The sequence below is a fragment of the Condylura cristata genome, unplaced genomic scaffold (assembly GCF_000260355.1).
Source record: "Condylura cristata isolate star-nosed mole 26May11 unplaced genomic scaffold, ConCri1.0 scaffold00015, whole genome shotgun sequence".
In the NCBI taxonomy this organism is placed as follows: domain Eukaryota; kingdom Metazoa; phylum Chordata; class Mammalia; order Eulipotyphla; family Talpidae; genus Condylura; species Condylura cristata.
This window is the reverse complement of record NW_004567116.1, coordinates 16,324,444-16,352,141: the sequence shown is the minus strand read 5'-3', so window position 1 is coordinate 16,352,141 and position 27,698 is coordinate 16,324,444. Positions and strand designations below refer to the sequence as shown.

Sequence of the window (27,698 nt, the reverse complement as noted above, 5' to 3'; positions counted from 1 at the left end):
AGAAAAGAACTTAAAGGAAAATATTTTGAAAAGGACTTAGAAAATAAACATGAAATTTTTATTTCATTGAATTGTCATTTATCATTACAAGGATATAAGCAAATATCATCCAGTGTCAAGAGATTCAGGGTGATAATCTGTAGTATTTAGTGACAAAGTAACAGCTTCATAGAAATTTTCAATTCATTTTTTAAAAAAAAATCAAGTTTCATTTAAATAATAATTAAGATATGCTTCTGCTCTGGATATAAACCTCCATTTGGCTTACACAATTCCATTTTCTCCAACTGGAAGCTGTGCAGGATCCAGCCCTACTCTCTTCATTGATACCGCAATATCAAACAAGTAGTCGTAACACTCACACCTATGGAAGAAAAAGCAAAACAAAAAAACAAAAAAAACTGAAGGTGTTTAGTAAAATAGAGTTCACCAAACCCTGTCTACCAAGTTTACCATGTTTCTGGCACATTCAGTTCTAAGACAAGTTTTTTTTTGCCCCAACTTATTAAAACAGTAGAATCATAATAAATCATGCAACCTTAAGCTATATATCTTAGAAATCAAAAGATTTTTATCAATAAATGTCCTTTTGTATAGGATACCAAATTTGTACAAGGTACCAAAAGCTAATAAAGAGATAATGTACTCTTTATTGAAATTTTTTTTTTTTTTACTATATGCCACACCTTAAAAAGTAAATGTGGTAAATCACCATATGATGTGGGTTAGCTTTATTCTATCTTTCAGACTTAAACTGAAAACTATCTGTTTCCTCATCTGTATCAAAGGACACAGAGCCTTGCTAAAAAAATAGTTTATCCAATAAATATTCCTTAATGAAGCTAATACAAATATCAAGAAATAATAATAAGCTACTTAAAAGTTAAGCCAATTTGACCACCACCAACACAGACACATAAACATACACATTCACACTTTCTTGTCAGTGAAAAATGTATTTTGTTCTCTTTCACATTTGGAGTGTGATAAATTGTCCCAGAAAGTTTCTTTGGTTCATGCTCACATGGTTTTGGCCTTCTCCCAAGTCTCTCCCCAGACGTATACTCCATGACGTCTGACCAGTACCGCACAGGAATCTGGGTATTCATTCATTGCGCGGGCCATTCGTTCTTTGAGGTCCTTCTCCTCAGGAGTGTTCTCAATAATGGGGACCACTAAAATATCATCGTATCTGTGAGATAAAAAAAGTCATTTTTTGTCCTTTTTAAAATGAAGATAAGATATATAAAAAATTTGTATTTTTTTCAAGTAACCAGTTAAACATTCTCTTTATAGCTAAAAAGTCTCTCCAAATTATGAACAAGATGCTGCATGCTGTTCTGTGTATCTTGCATAAAAATCTGTATCAAAAGACACCTTGGGAATTTGGCAAGCATTTTCTAATCCTGAGTGTCAGTGGCAGAAATTTGTATAAGACACCAAAACCTAACAAAGAAATATCAAGATCATACAAGTATTTATTTGAAACAGAGACAAGCATAGTACATTTAACAGGAGATGGCAAATGACAGATCTCAGATTCAGAAGAGCGGGAAGGATTAACAGCTGAACTACTTATTAAGGAGGAATTTTCCAATGGTATAAACTAATTTTATTTTATCTCTGTAGGACCTTACTATGTCTCATCTAGCTAAATACAGGTAGAGCTTATGGCAGTTGGATAGTAAAAGCCTTCTGGAGAAAACTATTAAAGGTAAAAATTTTCTGAGTTCTCAAATCTGTGGCTTTAGAACTTCTTTTATTGCCACCCTTGTTTTCAGTAAATACATGTGATGAAATCAGAACATGCACCTTACTTTCTGTTCAATAATAATATTTAAGCAAGGAACTTCATTATTAGAAAGATTAATTCTATCCCTGAAGTCATTTATGACCAATCAAAACTCAAACATGCTTTCCTTTTCACAAGAGTTCTTCTCGCCTTGCTATTGTAACATCTGCTTTTTTACTACCTCTATAATGTATAAACACCACCACCAAAATAACACTTCTAGACAAAGAATCATCACAATCACTAATTTAGGGCGAGTATAGGCTATGTAGCTGCCATGTGATAATTAAGTTAGCTAACCATTATTATAAACAGTATGAAGTTGCCCATTATCTCACGTAAGTGAAATTCTTAAATATATAAGAAATGAATTTGCTAGTCCCAAATCTTCCCTAGTATTGGCCAGAACCACAACCTTGTATTTTCTACCAGCATATAATGAACAGTCAGAAATGTTTTCAGCAAAACATTCACAGCAAAATAAGACCTGAAAGTTAATTCCACCCAAGCTCAATAATTCCATTATCAACAACACACACTCCTAAGGCAATGAAAAAGAGAGCTAGAAACAGTCTTTTGACAGTCAAATAGTGTCCTTATTACTCTATCACAGGTGTGTGACTTCTAAAAGGGAGGAACATTACATTTAAAGATGGTAAATTGGGCCCTTCCTTAGTGATGCAATGGGTTAAAGCATAGCACTATGAAGCTATCCATAGCCACTGCAGCATGAGTGCGATCCCTGGCCAAGGAGCTAACCCACATTGTGTGGCAAACCTCTCCTGACCCGCCCACTGCTCCCCTCAGCAGTGTATTTCAGTAGATCTGCCTATTCTGCTCCCCACTCTGTCTCTGATGAATCCTGTCAGGCCCTCGTGCCTCTGACCTATACCCCAGGTCTTACATGCATAAATAAAAAAATCTTTAAAAAAAGTAAAGATGGTAAACACCCCTGATAAAAACTAGGTACTTGAAAGTTTTTACCTCTAAAAGATAGATTTATTAAAAAACAGAATATGACCCAGCTAATATCCCACAAATAGAATCAAACAGCATCTCACAAATCTGTACATTGTGAAACATTCCAAACAACACATAGACTGTGTCATCTAACACATGGCATCTCTGTGTTCTTTTCTTCCACAAAGTTCCACTGGCTCTCTGTTATGCTGTTCCTCCGCCTACCTTCCCACACTTCTCCTGACTGATTTTTATTTCTTTGCCAAAGCAATCCAACACCGACATTGATAGCGCACGTAATGTCTCTTCTTTATGACCATACGGGAAAAGCAGCAAGGGGCTATACTTTTTCTAGTATGTACACTTTCATAACTTAAATATTTAACATTTGTAAATGGGTGTTTCACAGTGCTGAGAAATGCTTTGGGCACACAATAAATATTAACTCAAATCAATTAATTTCTTTGTACACTAGTTGAAACATGTACGTTCGACAACATGCAGTAACATTAAGATAGTGCTGTAAAAACTGGCACCTTCTAAACAAGGCAAGGGAAAATTAGGCCTTTGGGAAGTCAGGAGGGCGAAGGCTTAAGAATGCCAATACATCCAAGTGAAATGCCTGCGAACATGTTTCTTCACGTCACGCGAGTCCAGATCTATGAATAATTAGGTTTTTGCGGGCTGAAGGGTTGATTTTTATTTAGACTGCCTCTGTTCTATACCACCTATGTTTTTCCACTGAAAAAGCTTTTTCACTGAAAAATTGTAAAAACAGATTTTTAATTTAAATAATTGTAAAATGCTTCAAGATGTAAAAACACTCCAGAAGTAACAAATCAAAACAAGGTATGAACTGTAGTCGTGGCTGAAAATTCTGGAAGACAAAGTGAAGACTGAGGCGATCTTGCTGTTTTGGGTGGCTCAAAGGGGAACATAATCTCTCCATCTCTACAGAAATCTCAGCCAAAGTTTTTTCATGTTACTCTGACAAACACTTCATTATTCCCGTTGTTTATAATTTACCTAGGCTGGGTAGGGGAGAAGGAGGGGCCGACTCTGATTTGATTCACTGAGAACAGATCTGGAAGTATAATACTAAATGGGGTATTATTTGACACAGATCCCACTACATCTCGTGAAACACACAAAAAAGATCAGTTATCCTGTTTATCAAAAGGAGAAATGCTTTTTGAATTATTTAAGCAAAAATAGGAAAAAAATACCTATAATACCCTCCTGAGGTACATTTCCTTATTCCTTTTATCATCTCTTGATGTGTAATTTTAAACTCGCGTCCTGGAAAGAGGAGGGTGGCCATGACGGCGGCTTTAGAATGGGTGTGGATCACTGCGCCTGCTCCTGAGGGAGGAATCACATCACGTGCTTGTGAAAACAGGATTTTAGCTTTCAAAGATGCATATACACACTCATACACAAACACACAAATATTTACGAATGGACATTGACTTGTTTTTGCTTTGCTTAGAATAATAAGTGGTGCTGAATAAGGAGGGGAAGGTGGGGAAGAAGAAATACTGTATGATAGACGAGTTGAAAAGCCAAAAAAAAAAAAAATTAACGTTATCTAGCACCTGGACAATATGCACTGATTTATACATGCTCCAGAAATATCTTTTAGATGGTCTTAAGTATAATAAATATGGAGTTGATAATTCTAATGCTATAGCACGTTAGTGAGATCCCTATTTGCCAGAGGCTGGACAAACTTCCTTAAATGTCACCTCTTTGCAGTGTCACGATAACTGCAGAAACAGATCCTATTTTCCTGATATCCTGGTCAAGGATGGAGGCTGAGAGAAGTGAACTAACTTGTATGGTTGACAGACAGTAGAGGCAGACTTGTATGTGAGGCCAGGCCCCTCAGTTCTCCAGTCACCAAGTTAGGCTCCACAGCTCAGGCCATGTCTTGGGAACAGAAGGGATGGGGGGTTATCCAGGCAGAGAGGTGACGGATTTACATGCTATCCAATTCAGTAATGGCTAGTTGGAAGTGATTTATTTATTCATACAGAACTGGGGTACAGGCCAGAGATGCGGAGGGTGAGAGGATTCACCAGAGACAGAGTGAGGAGCAGAACAGGCAGAAGATCAAAGTACACTGCTGAGGGGAGCAGCAGCCGGGTCAGGAGAGGTCTGCCGCGCCATGTGGATCTCCTCTGGGGCAGGCGGGGATCGAACTCATGCGGAAGTGGCTTAAACTTCTTAATGCAGTGCTTTAACCCGCTGCGCCACCAGGGAGGGCCCGGAAGTGAATTTACTTTTATGCTGTTATCATCTGTCCCTGAAGTTAGATTCTTCAGTTATAGTTGACAATATCCAGGAAAGGGACACAGCATGGGTCTTCCCTCTGCACTCAGCGGCTACATGTAAGTGGCTCTGTTAATGCATGTTTTTCATTCATAATGACTTTACCGCTATAGCTGAGGCAGTACTTCAGTTAGAGTTTTCTATTTTCGCATCATCATCCAGGGTCCACCTTTCTAGGCTAGTTTTCTTTTCTGGGGATTAGACTAATAAGACTCCTACTTTTCTCTACAACACATTTTTCAAAAAGAAAGGATCACTCCTACTGAAACAAAGGCCACAGTTACCCCTCATCTGACTGATTTCTACTACAAGTTCCCAGGCATATAACTCTTAGTTAAGAGTGGGAAGCTGACTGTAAACACAGTATTTAGCCAGTCATTCTGACAATCTCGGGAAGTCAAGCTGACCTGGGGTGGAATTCTGGCCTCAATAGTCACTGGCTATTTCATTTGGGAAGTCTTCCCAGAGTCTCTGCCCTCTTACATAAAAGGGAGTAGGGATAACTTTCGTCATAGGCTGATGAGAGGACCGAGGAGGTAACATCTAAAGTTCCTGCACATAGTAGGTATTTAGGAAACGTTAACTACAGTCATAATCACCATGATTTAGGGGAGCTTTGCAAGTTTTCTTTATGTTGCATACATTTTCTGCCTACCTCTCATTACGTACGCATTCATGAAAAGAGGGGTACACTGGCTTTTCTTTAGCTTCTTATATGGTGGAGGCCCATTTATGTCCTGCCCACTTATGTCACAAACAAACATGTCTTCAGGCTATTTGGAGGGGAAGAAAAACAAAAGAGGCTTATACAACATCAATGACAAATATCACACAATGCTGACGTAAATGTATACACTTAATTATTTAAAACGTCTCACATTTTCGCCATTTTTTAGCCATTTTGAGAAATAAAGAATATTTCCTACTAATAATATTCTCAAATGAGTTAAAAAAATTCTTTCCTTAGAAACTAAAAGAAAAATGGATATGGAAAATTTAAAGTCTGTATAATGAAGCTGCTACCATTTCATCAACTTAGCCTGTCTACTTGACTATACTTCAGGGAGACAATACAAAGAAATTACCCAAGAAGAGTTGTTTCAATTTTGTCCCACACTTTTCATATGTGGAAAACATAGTGTAAAAATTTCTATCCCTGGAGAAACTTAACTTGTACTGAGAAATATTAATCTAATAGGGCGTATCATTCTTAAAGTTCTGAGGAATCATGTAAATGGGCAGCTTTTCCTAGTAAAGCAAGTATATTTCTGACTTGTGACCTTCACTTGTCAGGGTATACAGCAAACTACACTATTAAGGTTTTATTAATGAAGCAAAATGCCCTACAGAGAAGTGTTATGTTCATTTTAACTAGATTTTGGGTATTACTCGAGTATAAATACAGAATGATTCATCTCACAATTTGGAAATGAAGTTTATAACTTTAAATTGGAATAGTTTTGTTATTACTCAATATGAATTGGTTTGCTTCCTTTGAGACCAACATGATTACCTTACTAGATTGATTACCTTTCTAGTACAAATTGAAAAATTGTTACCACTTTTCATTAGCAGTTATGATTATACCATCCATTTTTGCTTTCTAGAGCTTAAAATGACTGATCAACGAATGTTTGCTGAAAAAAATTTGTTGATCAGCCACTCAAATTCTTATAATAAAACCACCTTTCAAAACTAACATCTCTTTTAAAATCATTTCCTTTTCACAAGGCAAAAATCAAGTAGAGAAGACACTCACTCGCTTTAAGAAAGATCCCTTTACCATACCTGAATCCGTTCCTTTTGTACTCCTGAAGGAGCGATGTAGATTTCATTGCTGGTAACACAAAACAAAGAAATTGGTATTTATTTAATTCTAATGTTGTGCTTCTGCACAAAGGATAATGTACCCTTGCAGTCCAATAATGATGTTCTTTATAAATCAAGTCACACAAATAGTCACTTGATTTCATTAATGGTACAGGGCCCTCCCTGGTGGCCCAATGGGTTTCAGCGCAGTACCATGAAGCTTACCACAGGTGATTCACTGCGAGTTCAATCCCTGACCAGGGAGGTGACCCACATGGTGCGGCAGACCTCTCCTGACCCACCTGCTGCTCCCCTCAGCAGTGTACTTCGTCGATCTACCTGTTCTGCTCCCCACTGTCTCTGGTGAAGCCTCTCACCACCCCTGCACCTCTGGTCTGTACCCCAGTTCTGTATGCATAAACAAATAAGTCCTTAAAAAAAATTAATGGTATAGGATGTATATAAAGATTACCAAATTATTTTAAATGCCTTTGTAATGGTGAGGGCATCATTATATGTTGGTAGTTGCTTATTTCTTTTCATAGAACAAAATCAATTATAATAAGGCTTTAATTTGGTTAGGAGAAAATCTGAAAATACATCTTTACCATCTTTAGGCATGAGTAGACAGAGTTTATCCTGTCACATGAGAAATACAGTTATTCTTTAATACAATCAAGGACAAAATATGCTCACTAAGAGCAGGTTTCTGTCTTGCAAGGAATCAGGTTTGACTTTATTGTTTGAAACGCTCCTATAAAACATGAAGTTCAGAGACCTCTGCTGGAGATTTTGTTAAATTACAGCATAAACACTTTGGTGGGGAAATAGAACAGTGTGTTTCTCATTGAAAAACACATCTACCTTGTAAAAATATCTGGTAACAAGGCTTAAACAACTGCACAAAGTTAAAAAGAAATGGCTCCATTGAGCGACTTCTCTGCTACAGCTCGCTGCTACCGGGAATGCTCTACATACATTAAACACAACGTGCTCTCAGAGTGGATTTGGGAATTAATTTCAAAGTCATCTCTAAAAGAAAAAAACAAAAAATCATCTCTAAATTTTCTTTATCCTCAACAAGAATACTCTGGCTTGTTTATCAGCTTCAGTGGGGTCTTAGAGTTACCACATACATGAACATGAAAGAAATGCCAGAACTTATACATTCCAGCTTTTGCCACTAAGGCAAGGAGAGAGGATGCTGAACAAATATTAAGATAAGAAGAACACGGCCTATTTGGAATTAAGCTGTCAAAGTTGGGGTTATTAATAAACCTATAGCTTTAGAGCTGATAAAAATGTAAGGCTAGTTGAGAATTCCTCTAAGGGCCTAGTTGTAAATGAAGATAGAGAAGAAAGGCTTGATTATGGAGTGAAATGCAAACCAAAACATTTGTTTTCATGAAGCAGCTACTGCTTCAGAGCTGTGTTGTAAAGGAGAACCTTAGCATGGCATTCCTCTGGAACCAGAAGGGATGGGTAAGGATCACTTGTAAAAAAGGGTTATTTACAAATACCAGGGATTCAAATCTTTTGTCTTTGTGCAACAGGGAAGAAATCCTAGACTTATGTGTGGCAGACAGTCCACTCACCTGCACTGCTAAGGGGGCTTGTGGGACTTCTTGTGTGCAGTCCTGGGAACAGACCCAGACAAAGTACAAAATAGTCCGGTGGTAAACAAAACCGACTGCAAAGTAGGACAATCCAGAGCATTTATTTTGTTTATTCAAGTGATTTGGTCCACTAAATCTGTTTTTATCGCTGCCTTTGTAAAACGGAAATCAGTTTAGACTTTGATCAAGGTTGGATAGTTAAAAGATTAACTAAATAGGTTTTTAAAAATATATTTACACCTGTTAGAAAAGAGCTATCTGGATAAAAATACAAAGCTGACAGAGCTTTTATTCTAGGAGGGAAAAATGCCAAAGACTAAAAGTGTACTATTTAGCTGGTGCTGTAAGCCACAAACAAAGGTATTCTGAATTTCAAGGTATTAAATTTTGGAATTTATTTCTCTATATTCCTTGCTCTTTCACTATGTGGTAATCGGGGACAAGGAGTCATAATATAGCTATGAACAATTGCTTCTATTTTTATTTGCTGTTTATTCATTTCAAAATATTTAAACCTTACGATGGCTCAACTATCTCATTTACCATCCTGTTTAAATTCTAACATCATACATCAGGATTAGTGTCTCTTGACTATGCTGTGAAAACAAGAAACTACTAAATTAAAGTGGTAGGGATGCAGCTTAGACACAATGACTTCCGATTACCTTGGATTTATTTATTGCCTTGATTACTATTATTTTCCTGGTCTTCCATTTCTTCCTCCTGGTGTTGGTCTCACATGTCTTAATCTACCTTTCTACATACTCTTGGTAGCAAACACTAGTAGCATAAACTGGAACAGTTTTAGCCCAAACTTGGAATCATTAAATAATTTTATTAATCCCAAAAGCTTACAGTCAATATGTTCTGAAAACAATCTAATGGATTTGTACTTCATTGCTTTAAGCATCAAAGAAAACCAAATTTTCACTAACAGCCTAAAGACAATATCACTAATCAAATTCTTGATGTGAACTTAGGAATTCATTTAAATATCTGTAAAAAATTCAACAATTTTCACCGATGGTTTCTCTCATAGCAGGAGTATAATGGAACAGGCAAGAAAATAATGATAATGATGAACAGCTATATACCAGAGACATTTTGTGGGTGTGGAGTGGGGAATGGGATCAAAAACAGAGGCGGGAGGGAAATGCACTGGACTATGGTGATGGCACAGGGTGATTTGGTGTTGGGAAACCCAAGGGGATTGCAACTGATATGGAAAAATGCACAAAAATATGTAAAAATAAACTATTATAAAATTTTTAAAGATTCAACAATTTTCTACATAATACCCATTTTACTGTGAAATACACAATTTTAACAAAGCCTCCATATAGAGTGCCTAAAAATTGCAGCTACTTCCAACTATGACCTCCAGGAGGCGCTCCTCACTCATTAAGACTCCCAAGGAAAAACATTTACACCTATGATGCAACTTTCCTATAAATTGATTGTACTGCTATAAAAGCCATTTAATTTTAAAAGGTGCCAGTGATGATTTTATGGTGGCCACACACAATTCCATTGCATGGATTAGTAAGATTCTGCTGGAAAGAGGACAGCCCTTTTTATTTGGATGACCACAACAGTGCTATCTAGAGGTTTCGAATGCTCCTTTGCTGCTGCATTCTCCTACTTTGAACTGCTGGTTGTTTTTTTTGTTTGTTTGTTTTGTTTTGTTTTTTAATTAAAGGAGTCATATAGAAATAGTTATTTAAAAAACCGGTTATTTCCATTTTTCAGGAAGTCCTATTTGTACACTAATTCTGCACTTAATACACCAGTGCATATAAAGTTAACTAAAGGCAATATTCAGCATGATTTACTACAAATTTTTAATGCAACTGACAAACTGAATTCCTGGAACTCAGCTCCTACACGGATGAATGAACCAGTAACATCAAAAGTTGTTGTTACATCAAAAGGACTTTGCTGTAATCAGGTCAAATGGGAGGATTTGACAAAATAATCTGAAAGGCTGTGAGGCGCTGAATTAGCACAGGGTCGAAGGCAAGGGGTGTAGATGGATGGTGATGTATTGGGGGAGCAGGACCTTTGTAAATGAGTGTGTCCCTACAGCTGAACTGTGATAGTCGTGGACGAAGGCCCCCTCCTATCATCTCCCACAGTTCAGTTAATATTTCATGAGTTGGTCATTTGAAGAGAAAATTACAATGACATCATCCTGCGGTATGCATAAAATCCCTTTTGTTCAAATGCTCTGATTTCATTTTCCATTCCATTCCTTTCCTTCCTGCAGTTCCCCTGGGGGTGTTATTATATATAGTAGATAACTATTGTACTATGCTAATTTTGCTTAAGAAGGTGGATTAGCATAAAGAAATAAATCAAGCTATACAGTTTAACATTCAATCTCCAGATGATAACATTCTTAAAACATTTCAGGAGGAAAACATGAATTCTGTTCCAGAAATACTATTCCAGATACTCCACCAACTCTGTTTCCAGTATTAGTAGGTTACTTATTTCCACATCCAGTTGGAGGAAGGACAATGAATAACTCTAATGAACACTTAATACTATTCATTCCTTCTGTTTCAATTCGAGCTCAGTAGTGCTTGCTTTATCTGCAGGAACATAGACAGGCAGCTGCTGTGTCCATTAGCAAAGACACCAGCACTTACAAATGCATACTGCCTTTCTTTTGACTTGAGAAAACACAACCTTTAGGATTTTTAATGGTTAGTAGTCTATGTTTAAGTGACTTTGAAATTTGCATGTGAACCTCTGAAACAAATCCTGTTTACCTACAGGGGACCTTTTATATTTCCACACATACTTGGCAGAAGTTATTTAACTCTGCTACTCTGAAGACTGAGAAACCGATTATTTTGATTAGACCTTGTGGTTTTATTATAAGTCCTTTCTTCTTTTTATGAGTGCAAATTATGCACAGTTGTGCCATTCAATTATGCAAATATCCATTTCCCCATTTAGAAGCTAAACACCTTCAATATCACATAAAACTGCTCCTTTGTTCTTTGGAGGTAATATGTGGTAGGCTCTATGGTCCACTGATATGGAGAATTACCAGAAATGAAATCAGCCAGAAACTTACCCATGCTTCAAGCTAATTCCTCCTCCAGTTCCAGTGACCCAGCCCAGATGGTAAAACTGTTTGCAAAGCTCTGGGATCAGGTGTCTTGGATGTTCCTTGTCCTTAAAAAGATAGACATTTTATCAAGTGCTTATTCTAGCTGATACGTCTACTAAGAATCCAATTTAAGGAAGTTTAAGAAAACCCACCATAGAGAGAGAATATAGTGAGGGAGAAAACTATTACAAAACATATTTCATGCTTTTATTGTTTAGAAGGTGGATCTATAATATTTCGCAACTGTGTTGCTCAGTCTAGGGCAGAACAGTCCAACACTATGGAAGAGGCTGCAAGCACAAAGTGGAGAAATGTCCTAGCTATGTCACCAAATACCTACTGAAATGGATGGAATAAAAAAGAATTAAGAGCCAAAAGGAATATGCCTTAATGTGTCCTTATTCAAATAAGGCATGATACACATGAAATATTATGATAGCTATTTGTTCATGTTCTGTACGGTGGGTTCAATTTTATTTTTGTTCTAACATGGCACATCTTTTTTCCATAGTATTATATTGGTTTCTCTTATTACAAAATCAATCTATACTCGTTATGGAATAATGCACTCACTCAGAAACAATCAAAATTCATTCTGGGTCCATTTCTATGAAGACGTGTCTAAAGGACATAGGTTCCTACGTAGGGAGAAACATCCAGCCTAATTTTTATAAACTCAGTGATTACTTCCTTAAAAAAAAAAATAGACCAATATTTCTTCTTCCTTTTTCAAAAGTTAAACTTAATGAAAACAAAAATAAAGAAGAAATACAATGAATTCCATTTTTGGCAGTATGATACACAACCCTTCCATTGAAAAGAACTAAAAACTCTGAATAAATTATTTAAAGTATATTTCAAAATAAATTGCTGAGCTGCAATAAAGCAAGGTTTTGTAGGAACCATAAAAGAAATGAGATTAAGACTACCTCACAGCAAAGTGAGTTCCAAATTTCCCTGAAGTTATTTGCAAACTGCTGGTGACTTGAGCTTCAATTTTGATAACTAAGCAAATTACTAGTTAAAACCTAAAGCATACTAAAAATGTGGCATCGAATAGAAAATTCTCAAATAAACTAGATGAAGCCATGAGGCTATGTACCCCCAAAAGAAAGAGTGGACAAGAAACAGACCCACTGAATTTTCAGCTATTTAACTGAATACCTGATCATCTTTTTTTCAAATTCACTGTCAACATTTTGCATAATCCATTTGGAGTAGCCTTCAGAATATAAAATAAAATATGGTATTGTTGAAATAGTTTAAAGTTCTAATGTGACACTGACAAGGGAGTTAGGGAAGTCAAGTCAAATCCACATGATAGCATTTACTGTGTAAATTGATTTTGGGTTCTCTATTTATTCATCACCCATAAATGAGGACACCATAAGTACTAAAATGTGATATAATGGAATAAAACACTCAGCACAATGTGTGACACAATCAATACTTGCTTTTTCCCATTTTAATGAATTAAAAATTCTTCAGTTAAAATTAATAAAACGAGGCTGGTTTTTAAATGTCTACCACCATATAAATCTGGCCAAGATTATCCAAGACCCAGATAATTTACTATTTCTTTTTTTAAGGATATAAATGATACTTCAATTCTATGTAAAAGTGCAGCTAAAGAGAAGACTCCTGCTGTTTCCCCATCCTTAAAACCATCAATTTGCACAGCAAGTTGCAAAGAGTATAGAAAATGCTCTGTGATGATAGGTCTCCCTTTTCCCTTTTATCTTTTCTGTTACTGAGGTATTACAGTAATTAGCCAGCTTCATGCTACAGAAATAACAATGATATGGCAGCTGCTGTTAATCAAGTTGAATTCAATTGTTCAAACCAAAAAATTTTAAGGAAAATAAATCACTTACCAGCAGGAGCCCACAGAAATATATTTGTAAAAATGCAATTATTTATATTGCCCAGTATAAGAAAGTATAAATCAGAGTATATATTTTAACAAGATTTGACAAGAAGGTTTAGTTAATAGTGTTTAGTTTTCCCCTGAATGTTGTTGTCTGTTATTGATAGATTTGATTTTTAATTTGAAGAATTTTCAAAACTACCTAAAAATGAGTTATAATCAACTGCTTTACAGTAGATGCCCTAAGTGATAGAAAAACATTTAACAGTATTTTATATAGTTAGAAACAAGACAACAGACCCACATTGAATCACTTATGCTAAGCCCCATGTCACCAATACTGGACTTAATTACAGTTTTGGCTCTCTTAGAAATCTTCAGCATCTATATCTATCTATATAGATATATCTACATCACCTTCCACTTCCACCTCTTAAAACCTCTTCACATTAGTCAGTCTGGGACTAGGAATCAAAAGTTGTGGATCTGAGCCCCAGTACTTGGGCAACCTTAAGACAATCAATGACCCTCCCTGGGTTTCAGCTTCCTTATATGACTAAAGTGGGTCAGTGATTTGCAGACTTCTAAATTCTAAGACCAAACATTTTTGTTGTTTTTAAATTGTAGGGTCTGCTATTATTCTGTTAAGTTTGACATGAACTATATATAGCCATCTATATCACATTTCTCACAAAAATGACAAAGTGATTTTTGAACATGCAAAAGAGTAGGAAGGATAATCTCAGATTAATGGTAACTTTTTAAATTTAAAGCTGTTAATTTTGGAAGCTTAACTTCTCTGTTGTCTTAATTTTTCTTATTTTGCAACAACTGAGTCAAAACTTTCAGGAATGAATACTTGAGGATTAAATTTACCTTTTCCTGGTTTCTGTGTCTACAATTTTTCATTTTACTGCAACTTACCCTTAGTTCTAGTATAAGTGCTAAAATAATATACTTTGATCATTCCTTAAATCATTGACTGTTCAAATACTGTATTCCTTGTTTTATGTTAAGTTCTTCTGCATTCTTGCCCCAACTTAACAAAATACTTTTCTTCACTTTTTATGTAAATCCCTCAATTCTATTCAACTGAGTCATGGCAGTCACCCTCCAGGACAGCTCTTGATCCCTGCCTCCTGGTATCATTCACCCCAATGTACAGCCCCTCCCACATTCTAAGGGGGGGAGGCATAAAAAATGGGACAGGTGTAGGGCCCCATTTTTTTATGGGTATGTATGTTAGTACGATCCTTCTGAGATCGGGCTATAAAATACTGTAACTTCTGCTTTTGCTGATGGCTCTTGGATCAACTGCTCTGGGGGAAGCCAGCTAAGTTATGGGGGCACTCAACCTATGCTGAGGCCATGTGCTAAAAACTGAGTTCTAGGGCCAATCAGTGAGGAATAAAACAGACCCTCCAGCAGCGGTCAGGCCTTGAGATGACATGACCATGGCTCCAGACCACAGCGTGATTGCACCTCACTTAAGTCAGACCTCAGCTCAACTCTCCCAGATCCCTAGTCCTCAGAAACTGGGTGAAATAAATGTTTGTGTTTTAAGTTTGGGGTACTTGTTATGCAGCAACAGATAACTATGCCAATTTCCTTGCCAGCCAGAAAAATTTTTCTTTATGCTGTTATTGCTTATGCTGGATCTCTGATTATCCTGACTCTACCGGTCAAATTCCCAGGTTGAGCAGGTTCCCCATTCATTTCACCCATGATTCCTTCTCATCTTCCCTGTCAAAACTCACCACTCCTTCCTCTAACTTGGCATTTGCTCTATCTACCATTGTTCATTCAATAAACTTTTAGTAGGTCATGAAGGAATAAGGGCCAATGCCATTACATAGTCTGAAGTTTTAAAAAAGTTGGAAAAATTTTGGATTTTGATTGTTGGTTCAAATTTTTTATGACCATTAATTGGAACAAACATTCATGACCACCAAGTTGTCTAAAGACCATGTTCCTGGGATCCTTTTAAGGTGCTTTTTGATGTTGATTTAGATTGTTTCACCAAGATTTACTTATCGGGGCATCAATACATGTGCTGAAGATCTTAGCAAAGATTTTTACAGGTTGCTTTTAAATTCTTCATCCTCCTTACAGCCTACCTAGGTAATATTTTGGAGTTATCAATAATCTCCCTTCCTATTCAATTTTGCCTGTTCAACAGTCTATCCTCATAGAGTCGTTTTGTTCCTGAGGGGGAAGTCACTTAGTTTACGGTATATGAATATTGAGCAGTACAAATCTGCTGAATGTTGAGACCTCAGTCCTGAGAGAACAATAGAAGAAATAAAAGGGGTTAATTTAGGGGGCTTTCCCTATCTATGAAGTAGGGCTCCTCACACTGTATTGCGTTTATTTCTGCATTTACCTACATATTCTTGATCATTTGTCTCAATGACGACCGTTATCTCCCTGCATGAGGAAAATGTTTCATAAAATTGTTAATATGTTTAATGACATGGATACACTTCCTGAGGGGGAATTTGCTTAAGGAAAAGAGTGCTTAAGAATCATTTCTGTACTTGTGCCACTTAAACTGAGACAGGCAAGGAGAACTGCTCAGAGGAAAAGTGCTGGCTACTGAGGCTTGGCTCTGGGTCTGCTAAGTGGCCCCTGCGTGAGCGCTTCACCTTCCCTTCTTTGGCTTGGCTTCTCGCTCAGTTGCTTAAAAGCTCACACTTGAGACATCAAACGCTTCTCGCTCGATCGTTTTTTGCTTTCTCGCCTTCGGAGAGAGCATCGCCCAATCGCAGACATCAACCGGCTCAAAGTCAGCTTCGCGAACTAGGTAGAGGTCGGCTGGAGCCGCAGGTGGGCTCGAGAGACTTCCGGTCCTGCTAGAAGCCCCGCCCCCAGGCGCCTGGCCCCGCCCCGCCCGCTCCCAGATTCCGCCGCGGTCCCGCACCCAGCGTCTAGTTTCCTAGAGATTAAGGGCATCAGCGGCCCCGCCCCTACCTGCACGTCGCAGCGCTTTGAGCAACAGTCTCCTTCAGTAGCGTGACAACCAGCCATGGCAGGAACGGGGGGCACCCTCGGCTTCCACACTGCGCAGGGTTTCACGTGCTGCGCTCTACTTGGGTCTATGCAGCGAGGCCCCAAGTGCAGACAGGCGGCGCTGAGGGCAGCCGGGGGGCGGAGTGGACATGGCGGGAGGCGGGCTTAGGAGGCCGCGGCCTCCTGGAGATGCCCCGGCGCAGTCGCCTGACTGGCAGGCGGGACCAGAAGCCGGAGGCGGGGTGGGAGCCCGAGACTCCGAGAGCACAGGCGCGGCTGACACCCGGGAGGCGGGCCTGGACGCGTGGGAGGCGGGGCCTGGGAGGGGTTTGATGACTGAGCGATCAGGCTGTGCCGCGGACACCCCGGGAGAAGGCCGGGAAGATGGCGGCCTCCTGGAGGTTTGGCAGTGACCCGCGGCTGCTGCGCTACCTCGTGGGCCTCCGGGGCCGACGAATCCCAGGCCTGGTTAATGGGGCTGTTGGGTGGTCTGTCGGTCGTGCAGCTACTTGGAGATGGCTTCACAGCACGCAGTGGCTATGGGGTGAGTGGCCGGGGCGCTCTCAGCTTCTTTCTGGCCCAGCAGTGGGCCTGGGTCAGGGGCTTTTTGATTGAGAGCCTGACTCAGGATGTAGAGGCATTCGGGCTTCCCGGAACATTTGGCCTTTTCTCGCGGAGATGCCGGCTGACTTGGCCTAATGCATGCCGCGAAGGCCTTTCTTGAGAGCTGGGAGCACTTGACTCAGTCGCTGGCTCCTCTCGCTGTTAAACCTTTTCTGTGACCTTGCCTTGAAATTCGTGTTGTGAGCCGCGGAGAGAGGCCCTAACCCCTTTCTCTAAAGTCTCTTCCCAGTCACGGCTCCTGATCTTGAGGGTTGTCAGGCACCTCGGATGGGGGAAACGCTACCCAAGGTTGCTGAAATTCATAAGCCGCTCTGCCACTCCTATCCATTCCTTTCGCTGGTCACTGTTGGGAGATCTTTCTGCTTATTATTAGACAGGGCGTTATTTTTTTTTCTCATGGGATAGTGATAGGGTATACTAGGACTAACATTTTCTGAGTATAACACACCCGTCATCCTTCTGACATCACAGAATGAATTTTAATAAAAATAATTTGGCACTGTAGACTATCTATTTTACGAAACTTGAAGCTCAGAAAAAAAGAAAGTTACAAAGTAAAATGACTACTGAAGTGTTTAAAGATTAGGTGGTGTGAAATATTTGTTTCAGTTTCTTCACTGTAATTTTTCACAAAACACTTCTTGGAGCTGTGGTTCTTTGTATAGAATTCCCTGACCTCCCTTCCCACAGTGTTAAGTATTGAAGTTTCCTACAGCTGCCAGAGATTTAGTCTGGAATGGAGCTCAGCAATCTGCATTTTACTAACAACCTTCAGTGAGTTCTGATGTTTTATATTGGTGTCTGATTGGCTACTCTGCTGAGATGCGTGCCTTAGACACATGGAATAGTGAAAGTTCAGTGTTGGAAAAAATCTAGAAAGGGTGATTTTAACTTTGTAAAGCAGACCCATTTGAACCCTTTCTACAGAGAAAGGGATGCATATGTGGTCACATAAAAAAAATAACAGTGAGCATGCAGTTTCAGGAGTTTTTCTTAGACTTCATGTAAGAACCCCTTTCTTTTGAAACTCACTTAGGCAATCTTTATCTGATGCATTATGACGTTTTACCTACCTCCATGTGCAGTGCACAACTTGCCTGACTGCTTGGAAATCTGTAAAGAAAGCATAGACATCCAGCTGAAGCTGTTAGTTTCCTAGCATGTCTTGATCTGATGTATAGGGATGGACTCTTGTGATAACATTATTATGTTGGTCCACTAGATACTCTCCCAGCTTACTTTCAGTTGTTCAGTATCCTTTATTGTTTCTTCAATTCCCCTTTGCCGTGTAACCTAACATATCAACAGGTTATGGGTATAAGGAAGAGGAGGCCTTCTTGATGGGAAAGGCACTATCCTCCCTGCCACAGAAGTTTTGCTATTTGGTAACTAAATTATTTGGCAATCTTGGATTATTTTTCTAATATTGTGCAAAATTTTGTCTTTTAACTTAACATTTTTTTTACCCCTGCATGCAGTGTTTTATTTTTCCATGCTGAATATACTGCTTAATCCTTGAACTTTTACAAGTCATGATTTTTCAACCCTTTTGTTTTTCTCTGTGCTGTTTGGAAATAGCTGTTTCGTAAAATGAAATTAGTAATTAGAAAACTATGTGAGTTAAGTATAATTGCTGAACCGTTACCTCTTTGACACATCTATCCAAGATTGAAAAATTTATCAGTTATGAGTATATTTTGAATCTGGGTTTCCTTATAAGGTGTTTGTTGGCAGCATTATAATGAACTCTGTGACACATGCCACATGCTTTACACTTTCTAGAGCTCCTGATTCATGTCTCTTGCAGCAACCTACTTAGGTTGGTGTTATCCGCACTTTATTGGGCAAAAATGTTGAGGCTCAGTAAAACTAAGTGGACCGACCACACAGCTTTTTTCAAGCAGTAGACTACCTAACTTAACAATCCAGCCAGCTTCCTTGCAAATGTGCCGCTGGGTACTAAGTATATGAAAGAATCAACAGATTTTTTTTTTCTTGTACTAACAGGCAGTGTTTTTATTATGGCATATGATCTACTCATTGTATTTTGCAACTGTATAAATCAAGGGCTTTCTTGTACTGCATAAATTGTTTCGAGGGGAGAGTTAAGCTTGGCAGATGTACAGCTCTACAGGAGGGCTTCCTTGGGAATTGACTAGCAGTTTTTTAGAGGGGTACAAATTATTTGAAAACTGATAGAAACTATAGCTGTCTTCAGAAAAATGTATTCATGGAAACTTGTATGTGCCTCCAAGGAACTTGTAAATGTTCATGTAATTCACATATAAACACCACCTAGTCTCGAGCCTGTTTTTATAAACTTTTCAGTCATTTCTTACAGAAAATAAATTCCATACTTTGTTTAATGTTGGGATTCCATCTATAAACATATGACTAGTGGATACTTTATGATAGGTGATTATGGCGAAGCCACTAATTTGGGAATCTTGATTCTGATGAGTTGGGTTAAAGTTACAAGTGTATCTCTTCATATCAGTTTCGTTTACCTAATAGCTGTATCTTTCTTTTGCTCATACTGTTCTATTAAGTGGAATGAATTTCTGTGTGGTTTAAAGATTTTCTTGTTACTTAAGCACTTTCTGTAGTGTCTTGGCAGGGAAACAAAGACACTTTAAAAATGGATAATTTGAACTGACCATTTTTGTTAGTTCGTGGTATAGTGATGGTGCTGTATTAAGGGCTAGCTAAAGCAAGGTGCTGTGACCACTGTAGGCTTGAAAAGGCACAGGAAGGAAGCAGTTGCCAGGGCTGGAAAGGAGTTGGGGAAAATAAATATTTTCCCTCTCTTTCTTCAGCCTTCTGCTGACACTTGACTGAGCCCATCCGGAGGCCTAAGCACAGGAAGCCTTTATTTTTATTTTTTTTTTTTAAATTTTTTATTATTTTTTTTATTAAAAAGTTTATTTTTACATCATTTTTCATTTTTTTTTTTTCATCTCAATTGTAATCCCCACGGGTTTCCCATCACCAAATCACCCCTGTGCCACCACCATAGTCCCGTGAGGAAGCCTTTATTTTTTAAAAATATTTATTTATGCATACAAGAGCTGGGGTGCAGGCCAGAAATGCTGGGGGTGAGAGTGTTCATCACAGAGTGGGGAGCATAAGAGGCGGATTGACTGAAATACCTGCTGAGGGGAGCAGTGGGCAGGACAGGAGAGGTCTGCTGCACCATGTGGGTCACCCCCCTGGCCTGGGATTAAACTCCTGCTGCAGTGGCTGTGGATAGCTTCATAGTGCTGTGCTTTAACAAACCCTGTGCCACCAGGAAGGCCCTAGGAAGCCTCTCGATATGTTGCATACAGTAGAGTGGGGGTAAGCTGGCAAGTAGATCGGTACTACCTCACACCAGATTCTCACCCATCTGTCACTGAAACTATTGTGTATTGTATTGTCTGTGTGGTAGTTCTCAAGCTAAAAGAACAATGTAATTTCTATACTTGGAAGATCAATTGTAGCTTCCTTAGATGTTTCCCTAGGCCAGTGTCTTGCATGAGAGTAAACACAGGGTTTTGTTTTTTTTTTAACTGATCTGATTTAATGGGATTTTTCTGTCCACACTTGAATGACTAAGGAAGAGTCAAGGCGGACGTTTATAAGACTCTGTTGTAGGAAGAAAGATTTTCTTTTTGGTGCTGTAATTGGTCACATGTAATTTTGATTTTTGTTAATTTTCTTGTACTCCTAACTGACTTTCATATACCACATCCAATCTGTGAGATATTCCTGTTGCTCTCTCTACCTTTTAAATGAAAGCTGCTTCTTCCTCACTACCTTTCCCACTATCCACCAGACAGGGCCCACCTACCTCCACCTTTAATGTAAGTTATTCCAGAATGTCCCAGTAGATGTCCTTCCCACACCCCCTGACCCAATATAGAGTCTTCTCTCTGGGACTTTCTTGTAAATTATGTCAGATTATGTCCCGCCTTTGCTGAAAAAATGCCCCCAAAGCTCATTAAACTCAGAATAAATTATGAGGACCTTGTGATTTACACTGCCAGTATGATATGGATACACTTTGCCTCTCCAACCTCAACTCTGTGCTCCTCTGCACCAACCATTTTAGGGTACTGGCTTCCTTTGTGTGTTTTGAGCACACCAAGCACATTACTTGTTCTTTGTGCCTACTGTTTCCTCTGTTTAAAGGCTCCTTCCATCAGATGTGTGTGCGGCTTCCTCCATTCAGCTCTGTTCACTTGGTCAGAGGAGACCTCTCATCTGTTGGTGATATATTTCCTCAACTGTCACTTTGTCCCTTTCCCTTCCTTTCTTAATTCATATCACTCTTAGCTATGTTACTTGTTTCTTAAATATCCCCGTGTTAGAATAAGCTCCATGAGGGTAGGGATTTGTCCCTTTTTACTCATTTTTGAAATCTTCATTCCTTAGAACACCCAAGTAGCATCTGGTAGGTGCTGACCAGATATTTGCTGAGTAAATGAACAAACAGCTGCAATTGTCTTCCTTCTTCTCTGGTCCATTCCTGTGCTTTGTAATGATCTTCCAGAAACTCTCACCCCTGATTCAAACCCTTTCATTTCTCTAAAATGAAGGCCAGGCATTTAGAAAGATCTCTATCTTTTACATCAAAGGAGCTGTGAAAATGAGCACAGGTGACAATTGATGGTCAGATGACATCATCACTTTGTGCATAAAATCCTATTGTTTTAGTTTTTTTTTTTTTAATAAGGTTTATAGCTTGCCATTCCATGTTACACCCTGTGTATCTCAAAGCTTGTGTATTTTGGTGGAGGAGTAAATTATGGACTGTGAACATTAGCTATGTTTGTGGAGCTGCAAGCGAGTTCAGATTCTTTTTGTTTTTCTCTTTTTGATGGTAATTTTACTTACTCAAGGTTTTTCCATGGCCTTTACCCTTCCTATGCTGAATAGCTAACATTTTTGAGACTTACTCTTGTGAGGCACCACTGTAAAAGATTTTGCATCTGCCACTTTATTTAGTGCTTACAAAGCTCTGTATTTTATAAAAGCAGCGACTGAAGCATGGAATGATTTAGTAACTTACAAGTAGTAGAGCTATAATTTTGAACCAAGGTAGCGTGGCTCCAGCACCAGTTCTCCAAGTCATCTTGGTATTTTAGCTTCTGAAATCTAAAAACATGCTAAACATTTTGTTAAATAGATGTTGAACACAGTAATGCATGCATGTAGTTCAAATCCTCAAGAAGAAGCCAACAGCCTATAAGCTTCGGTGGGCCTCTGCCTCATCCTCCTTGACTAGTTTGTCATCTTCCTTAGAAGAAACAGGTTTGTCTTTACTTTTTCTGGTCTGTGCTCTTCTCCCATTTTGGTTTTCCTATTTGTATATTATCTGTAGGTGACTGCTGGTGGGTGCTATTGCTTTCCACTGTTCCCCAGTTTTGTTGTTTTGCAATTCTTGGTCACATTCATATTCATATTTACGCATATTCATTAAACATTGTGCATACAACAGATTGTCATATATCATCCTGTATTAGGATTGGTAGCTTTCTACTTTTTGCTTTTTTTCCTGGCATTGTTGGCTTTCTAAACTTTTTTTACTATTTTATTTTTAAATTTTTTTAAACATTTATTTGTGCATACAGAACTGGGGTACAGGCTGGAAATGCAGGGGCCGTGAGTGGATTCACCAGAGGCAGAGTGAGGAGCAGAACAGACCGACTGACAAGTACACTGCTGAGGGGAGCAGCGGGCTGGTCAGGAGAGGTCTCCCACGCCATGTGGTCACCTCCAGGGCAGGCGGGGATTGAACTCATGTGGAAGTGGCTTCTTAGTGCTGTGCTTTTAACCTGCTGTGCCATCAGGGAGGGCCTCTAAACTTTTCTTTAGTTTTCCCTGAAACCATACTTCTAAGCACAGTTTTCTGTATTGTCATATTAGATAATCTCAATTAACTTTTTTATTTTTTGCAGTTTCTATATATCTTTGGGTGTATAGGTTGACCCTCCTCTCCATAGGTCCAGTCATTTTCCCTCTTCAGGGAAAACAGTCTAGTCTTCTGAATGAGGGTAGGAGGAAGTGGGGTATCCTGGTTGAGTCTCTTTGGTCAGTTACTACTTCACTGTTTTAATTTTCTGCTTTCAAAATTGTGTCTCATTGTTCCCCTCTGTTCCTGTTTTTGTGAACGCCTGTCTGAAATAACAAAACAAAACTACATTTTGAAATTAGTGTTAGGTAACTTTGGGGAGGGAATGAAATGGGATAAATTTATCGTAGAAAATTATTAAAACGTAGATTATAAAAAAGAAATAAAAAAACATCACCAACTAGAGGGAACTGCTATTGTCATTGTGGAGTTTATCATTTCCATCTCTGTGGGTATACAAGCAAACCAACAGAAATTGGATTGTGCCCAGAATACTGTTGTTTATAGGGCATCTTTTATATTTGTTACCATGCAAAGACCTGTAGGTGCTGTTTTCACATGAACTGCTCTGCATGCATTTTGTTGTCCATTGAGTTTTCAATCTGTTCTTACACTAATGTCATACCAAATAATTTTTTAAACAAAGACCTAGGATAAACATGCACTTAATAAAGAAAACATTGGTCAGACTGTCTTTATTCAAGCACTGTTCTTGTGTTGATTTTAATTATCTGTATTTCATGCTGCTTTATTTCATCTCATCTGCAGGTGGCAGAATTGTTTTATTTGAACTGAAATTTTAAAGATGCAAATTCCTTGTGTAAGTTCTTGTATTGGAGAGAGAAATGACTCTGTAAGTAGCCTCTCTCCCTTTTCGAGAGGAAGCAAACTAATGTCAGGAGCAACAGTAACAACTTTCTGGGTACATCTTCATTTGTCTGTATTCATTTGTGAACTTTGTATTTGGATCATAGTTTTATAATGGATTAGAGCATGAAATTCAAACTGTGCCATAGGTAAACTGCTGAATTTCCTTCATTATTTTAGTCACAGCAATATTAGCTCTGTTTCACATTGCCAAAAAACAGTTTATTCTGCATTTGGATTTTCATTTTTTGCACTAATCCTTTTTAAAATTTTTAAATCTAGAGACTTTATAATCGCTATACATACCATCTTAAAACTTTGTGGTAATTGATCTTGCTGAAGTGTTTTTTGTTTAGGATAAAAGCAGTACTGGGGAATAAGAAGTCAGATTAATGTGCCATTTTTGTGTTGAAAACAGCTATACTGTAGAAAGGTTGGAAGAATACATTTAAAGAAATGTACGCATTATTTTGAGAAACTGCCACTAGATGTGGCAGGAAAAGCAGCAGAATCCTAAATAACCAAAGAGTTAGTTTAGTGCGTATATTGAGCCAAAAAAGAAAAAAAAATCAAGCATCATCATGATTTGTGAAGCTGTTTTTAAATTTTGTATATTTAAATATAAATGAAGGTACAGACAATGATTTTATAAGTCATTAGATATACTTTCTTGGCTTGATTATAAAGAAATAGAACACTAAAATGATTACAGAAGGGTCAATTCTAATTAAATTTGCATTGTGTGTGTGTGTGTGTGTGTGTGTGTGTGTGTGTGTGTGTGTGTGTACTGGAATAACCCATTTGACCAGTCAGGAAAACAACACATTTCCTTTATTTTTATCCATCATACCAATTTTTAAAATAGGAAATACAATTGCCATGCATTTCAAAGCTGCCTCAATTTGACAGGAGACAGGTATAATGTACTGCTTACTGGAATGAAAAGGAAGCTGTATTTAATTTCTAGAGAAATAAAGTAACACTAAGTATAGGTTAAAATTTTAAGAAGTCTAGAAAAGCCCATAGTTATCTCAGTAGAATTGACAGCAGCCATGAAGGGCAAATTTAATTAAATAACATCAGCTGAAAGCTGATGTTATGATTGTTTAATTACTTTTCCACTGAAAAAATAATTTGGGAAAAGATGTGTATAATTGCTTGGCCAAAAGAAGATCTACTAGAATGAAATATGTGCCATGATTAATAAATTAATGCTTCTATTTTGAAATGCTTGTGTAACGTGAGAGGTTGAGAATAGATTGGCTAGATTAATCAGAAAGTACAGTACACATTTTACTTTCCATAGTAAGTAGTGTAATCCATCAAGAGGTAGAACTGAGTAATGGAGACATCTAAAATGTCTGTCTTTGGTTTTTGTCACCTTCACTTCAGAGTGAGGATAGTGATCTATTACAGAATTTTTTATATTTTATTGTCATTACTCAGAGAAGCTGTTTCAGTTCATCCGTGAAGGGTAGCTATATGAGGAATGATTATGTTCTTTTTATTTTTAAAATATGAAAATTTTTGAGGTTCTTGATGTGATAATTTGGAAAATAATGCTTTAATAAATGCAAATGTTTCATAATATAGTCCTCAATGTCACAGAAAATGGAAATGTGAGGGTCTTGGAGGTGAGAGAATATAATAGGAGGTAGAATCAAAATTAATATGAATTAAGTCTTGGCAACTAGAACCAAGATATAAAAATAAAGAAGAGAGATGCTGTTTTGAAAGAATCAATTTAGTGTTTATCATAAATTAGAATCTGGAGGTAGAATCACTGAGGTCCATTTGTTTCTCGTCCTTGAAGTGGAACTCTATTTGATATATATTTATTATGTTTATGATTATGAAATATCCCATCTCACAGTGCCATGCTCGAATTTTTTGATGGAAGCAGCCTCTTGAGACTTTTAAGTTACACTTTTCAAGAAGAAAAGTATGCCTCCTATCGTGGTACTATTAGAAGGTCCTTTGTTTGCTATTAACCCAATTTGTGTCTGTGAGCTTAAAAATATTAAATGCTAAGATTTGATCTGTCTATATTCACTTTCATAAATGTTTTTATTTGGTTTCTTCAACAAATGATGTAAAAAAATGACAAAAGGAAGTAGTTATTAACATAACAGGGGATTAGTAATTAGCAATAAAATTACTAATTTTATTTGCTCCACATACAGGTATTATCTCAAGCTTTGAGCACTTTTTATGAATTCTTGTGATTAAGTGTAGACTTGTTATGGTTTGGGTTTGAGGGGTGCATCCATTTAAGTTTACCTGAGTGGGTGTTTTCCTCAACATACTTTACTAGTTCTAACTCACTCAAGAACTTGGTTCACCAGATTTTTATAGATATCAGTGCACTAGGATGTTGTGCATGTTTACGTTTTTTTCCACCTACTCAATGTGTTAATGTGGCTACTTTGATCCCAGAGAGCTTAATATACTCGAGAAGAAATGGGAAGGTTTTTTTAAAAAAGCTATATTCCAGTCATAATTTCCATTTCAACTAGAGATTGCCTGGAAATTAAACAGGTGTTGCTACTTATTAACATTTGTATTTATATAGCATATTTATATAGAATGTTTATATGCTATTAACAATAGTGTTGATTGTTATTGAGAGACATAGTGCACAGGAATTGATGGTCTGTGTCCTCTAGTCTCTTATGAGATAACCGTGTTTTATAGTAATAAATCAGGAGTTAAAGTTATTGCAGCTATTTTTCTCCCTTATTTCCACAGTATAATGCATGGGTGATCTGCTTTCTTCCATGTTTGTAATGTCAGTAAGTGGTTTCTTTATGCCCAAGGCCTGAAAAGCTTTTATTACTTGTTGGTTCCTTTAATTGAACATATGAAGAATGTTCACATGAGCTTGACATCCCTGGTTTGTTATGTTCGAGTTTGGGGGGGAATAGGCTATAAATAACCAATAAATCATTGATAGTCCATCAATTAGTGATAACAGGCAGTATAGTCTTGAGAGTACAATCCTTAATCAGTCTGGATTGTAGTTTTCTCCTTGATGAAATAGACATGATAATTGGCGTTTAGTTTGGGTTCTAGCATTGTCGGTATTAAAAGTGATATTCTACTCTTCTATCATTCTTAAAGAGATATTAATACTAATAATTGAGAGAAAGGGGAAAATATTAAATGAATTACAGAGTAAGTTTCAGTACTAATAGTTTTGTTGGATCGTAGAATATGACTTAGATCTGTGACCTTTCACAGCTAAGGCTTCCCACATTTAGATTTTGGGCTTTAGTTTGAAAGGGGAGTTTGTGTGTACAGAGCAAACACACATACCTTATTTGGGTCTTCATAACCAGTGTGCCCAGGTGTCTCTCTGCCCTGCTTTCTGCCCTGAAGCAGGTCCATTTATGCCTCCATCATGGAGAGCTGAAAGGAAAATGTGAGTTCAGTTTAGGCAAGCAGGCTGAGGCAGAGATGTATGCTTGGGTCCTTTCCCCCATCTTTTATTAGAAAGGAATGAATGCAAAGTAGAGAGAAGACAAAAACCTCCTCTTAGATGCTTCAGAGATAGAATTCTTTGATCATGAAGTCATTAACCTCTACTTGAAATTACAGTAAAATTAAGCTTCCCAAAGGAGATATTTCATCTTACTCAACATTAGGCTTCAATTCTGTTTTAACCCTAAAATACAAATGGTGAAAAGAAAACAGATCCCTTTTTTACACTTGAGATATATTAATATGCTATGATGCTTGGTTTTCTGGGGTCAGTTGAATAATCTGAAGAGAGAATAGGCTCAATGGAAGATTTCAGGGAGAGAAATTTG

At 37.8% G+C, this 27,698-nt stretch overlaps 2 protein-coding genes across 2 annotated transcripts in view; one reads left to right on the top strand and one right to left on the bottom strand.

The window, feature by feature from the left end:
* Positions 1 to 47: 47 nt before the first annotated feature.
* APIP (APAF1 interacting protein) lies at positions 48 to 16,692 on the bottom strand. Its single transcript, XM_004682927.2, has 7 exons — positions 16,467 to 16,692; positions 11,594 to 11,694; positions 6,872 to 6,920; positions 5,739 to 5,856; positions 3,979 to 4,114; positions 1,025 to 1,192; positions 48 to 364 (listed from the first exon to the last, which is right to left on the bottom strand). The coding sequence occupies exons 1-7, from the start codon at positions 16,521 to 16,523 to the stop codon at positions 265 to 267; spliced, it is 729 nt and encodes a 242-aa protein (XP_004682984.1). The 5' UTR covers positions 16,524 to 16,692; the 3' UTR covers positions 48 to 264.
* Positions 16,693 to 16,866: 174 nt separating this feature from the next.
* The window catches only part of PDHX (pyruvate dehydrogenase complex, component X), a 56,341-nt gene continuing 45,509 nt past the window's right edge, over positions 16,867 to 27,698 (top strand). The window contains exon 1 of the mRNA XM_004682925.2: positions 16,867 to 17,049. Coding sequence (XP_004682982.1) covers positions 16,890 to 17,049 — 160 coding nt within the window. The 5' untranslated portion in view covers positions 16,867 to 16,889. The remainder of the gene's footprint in view (positions 17,050 to 27,698) is intronic.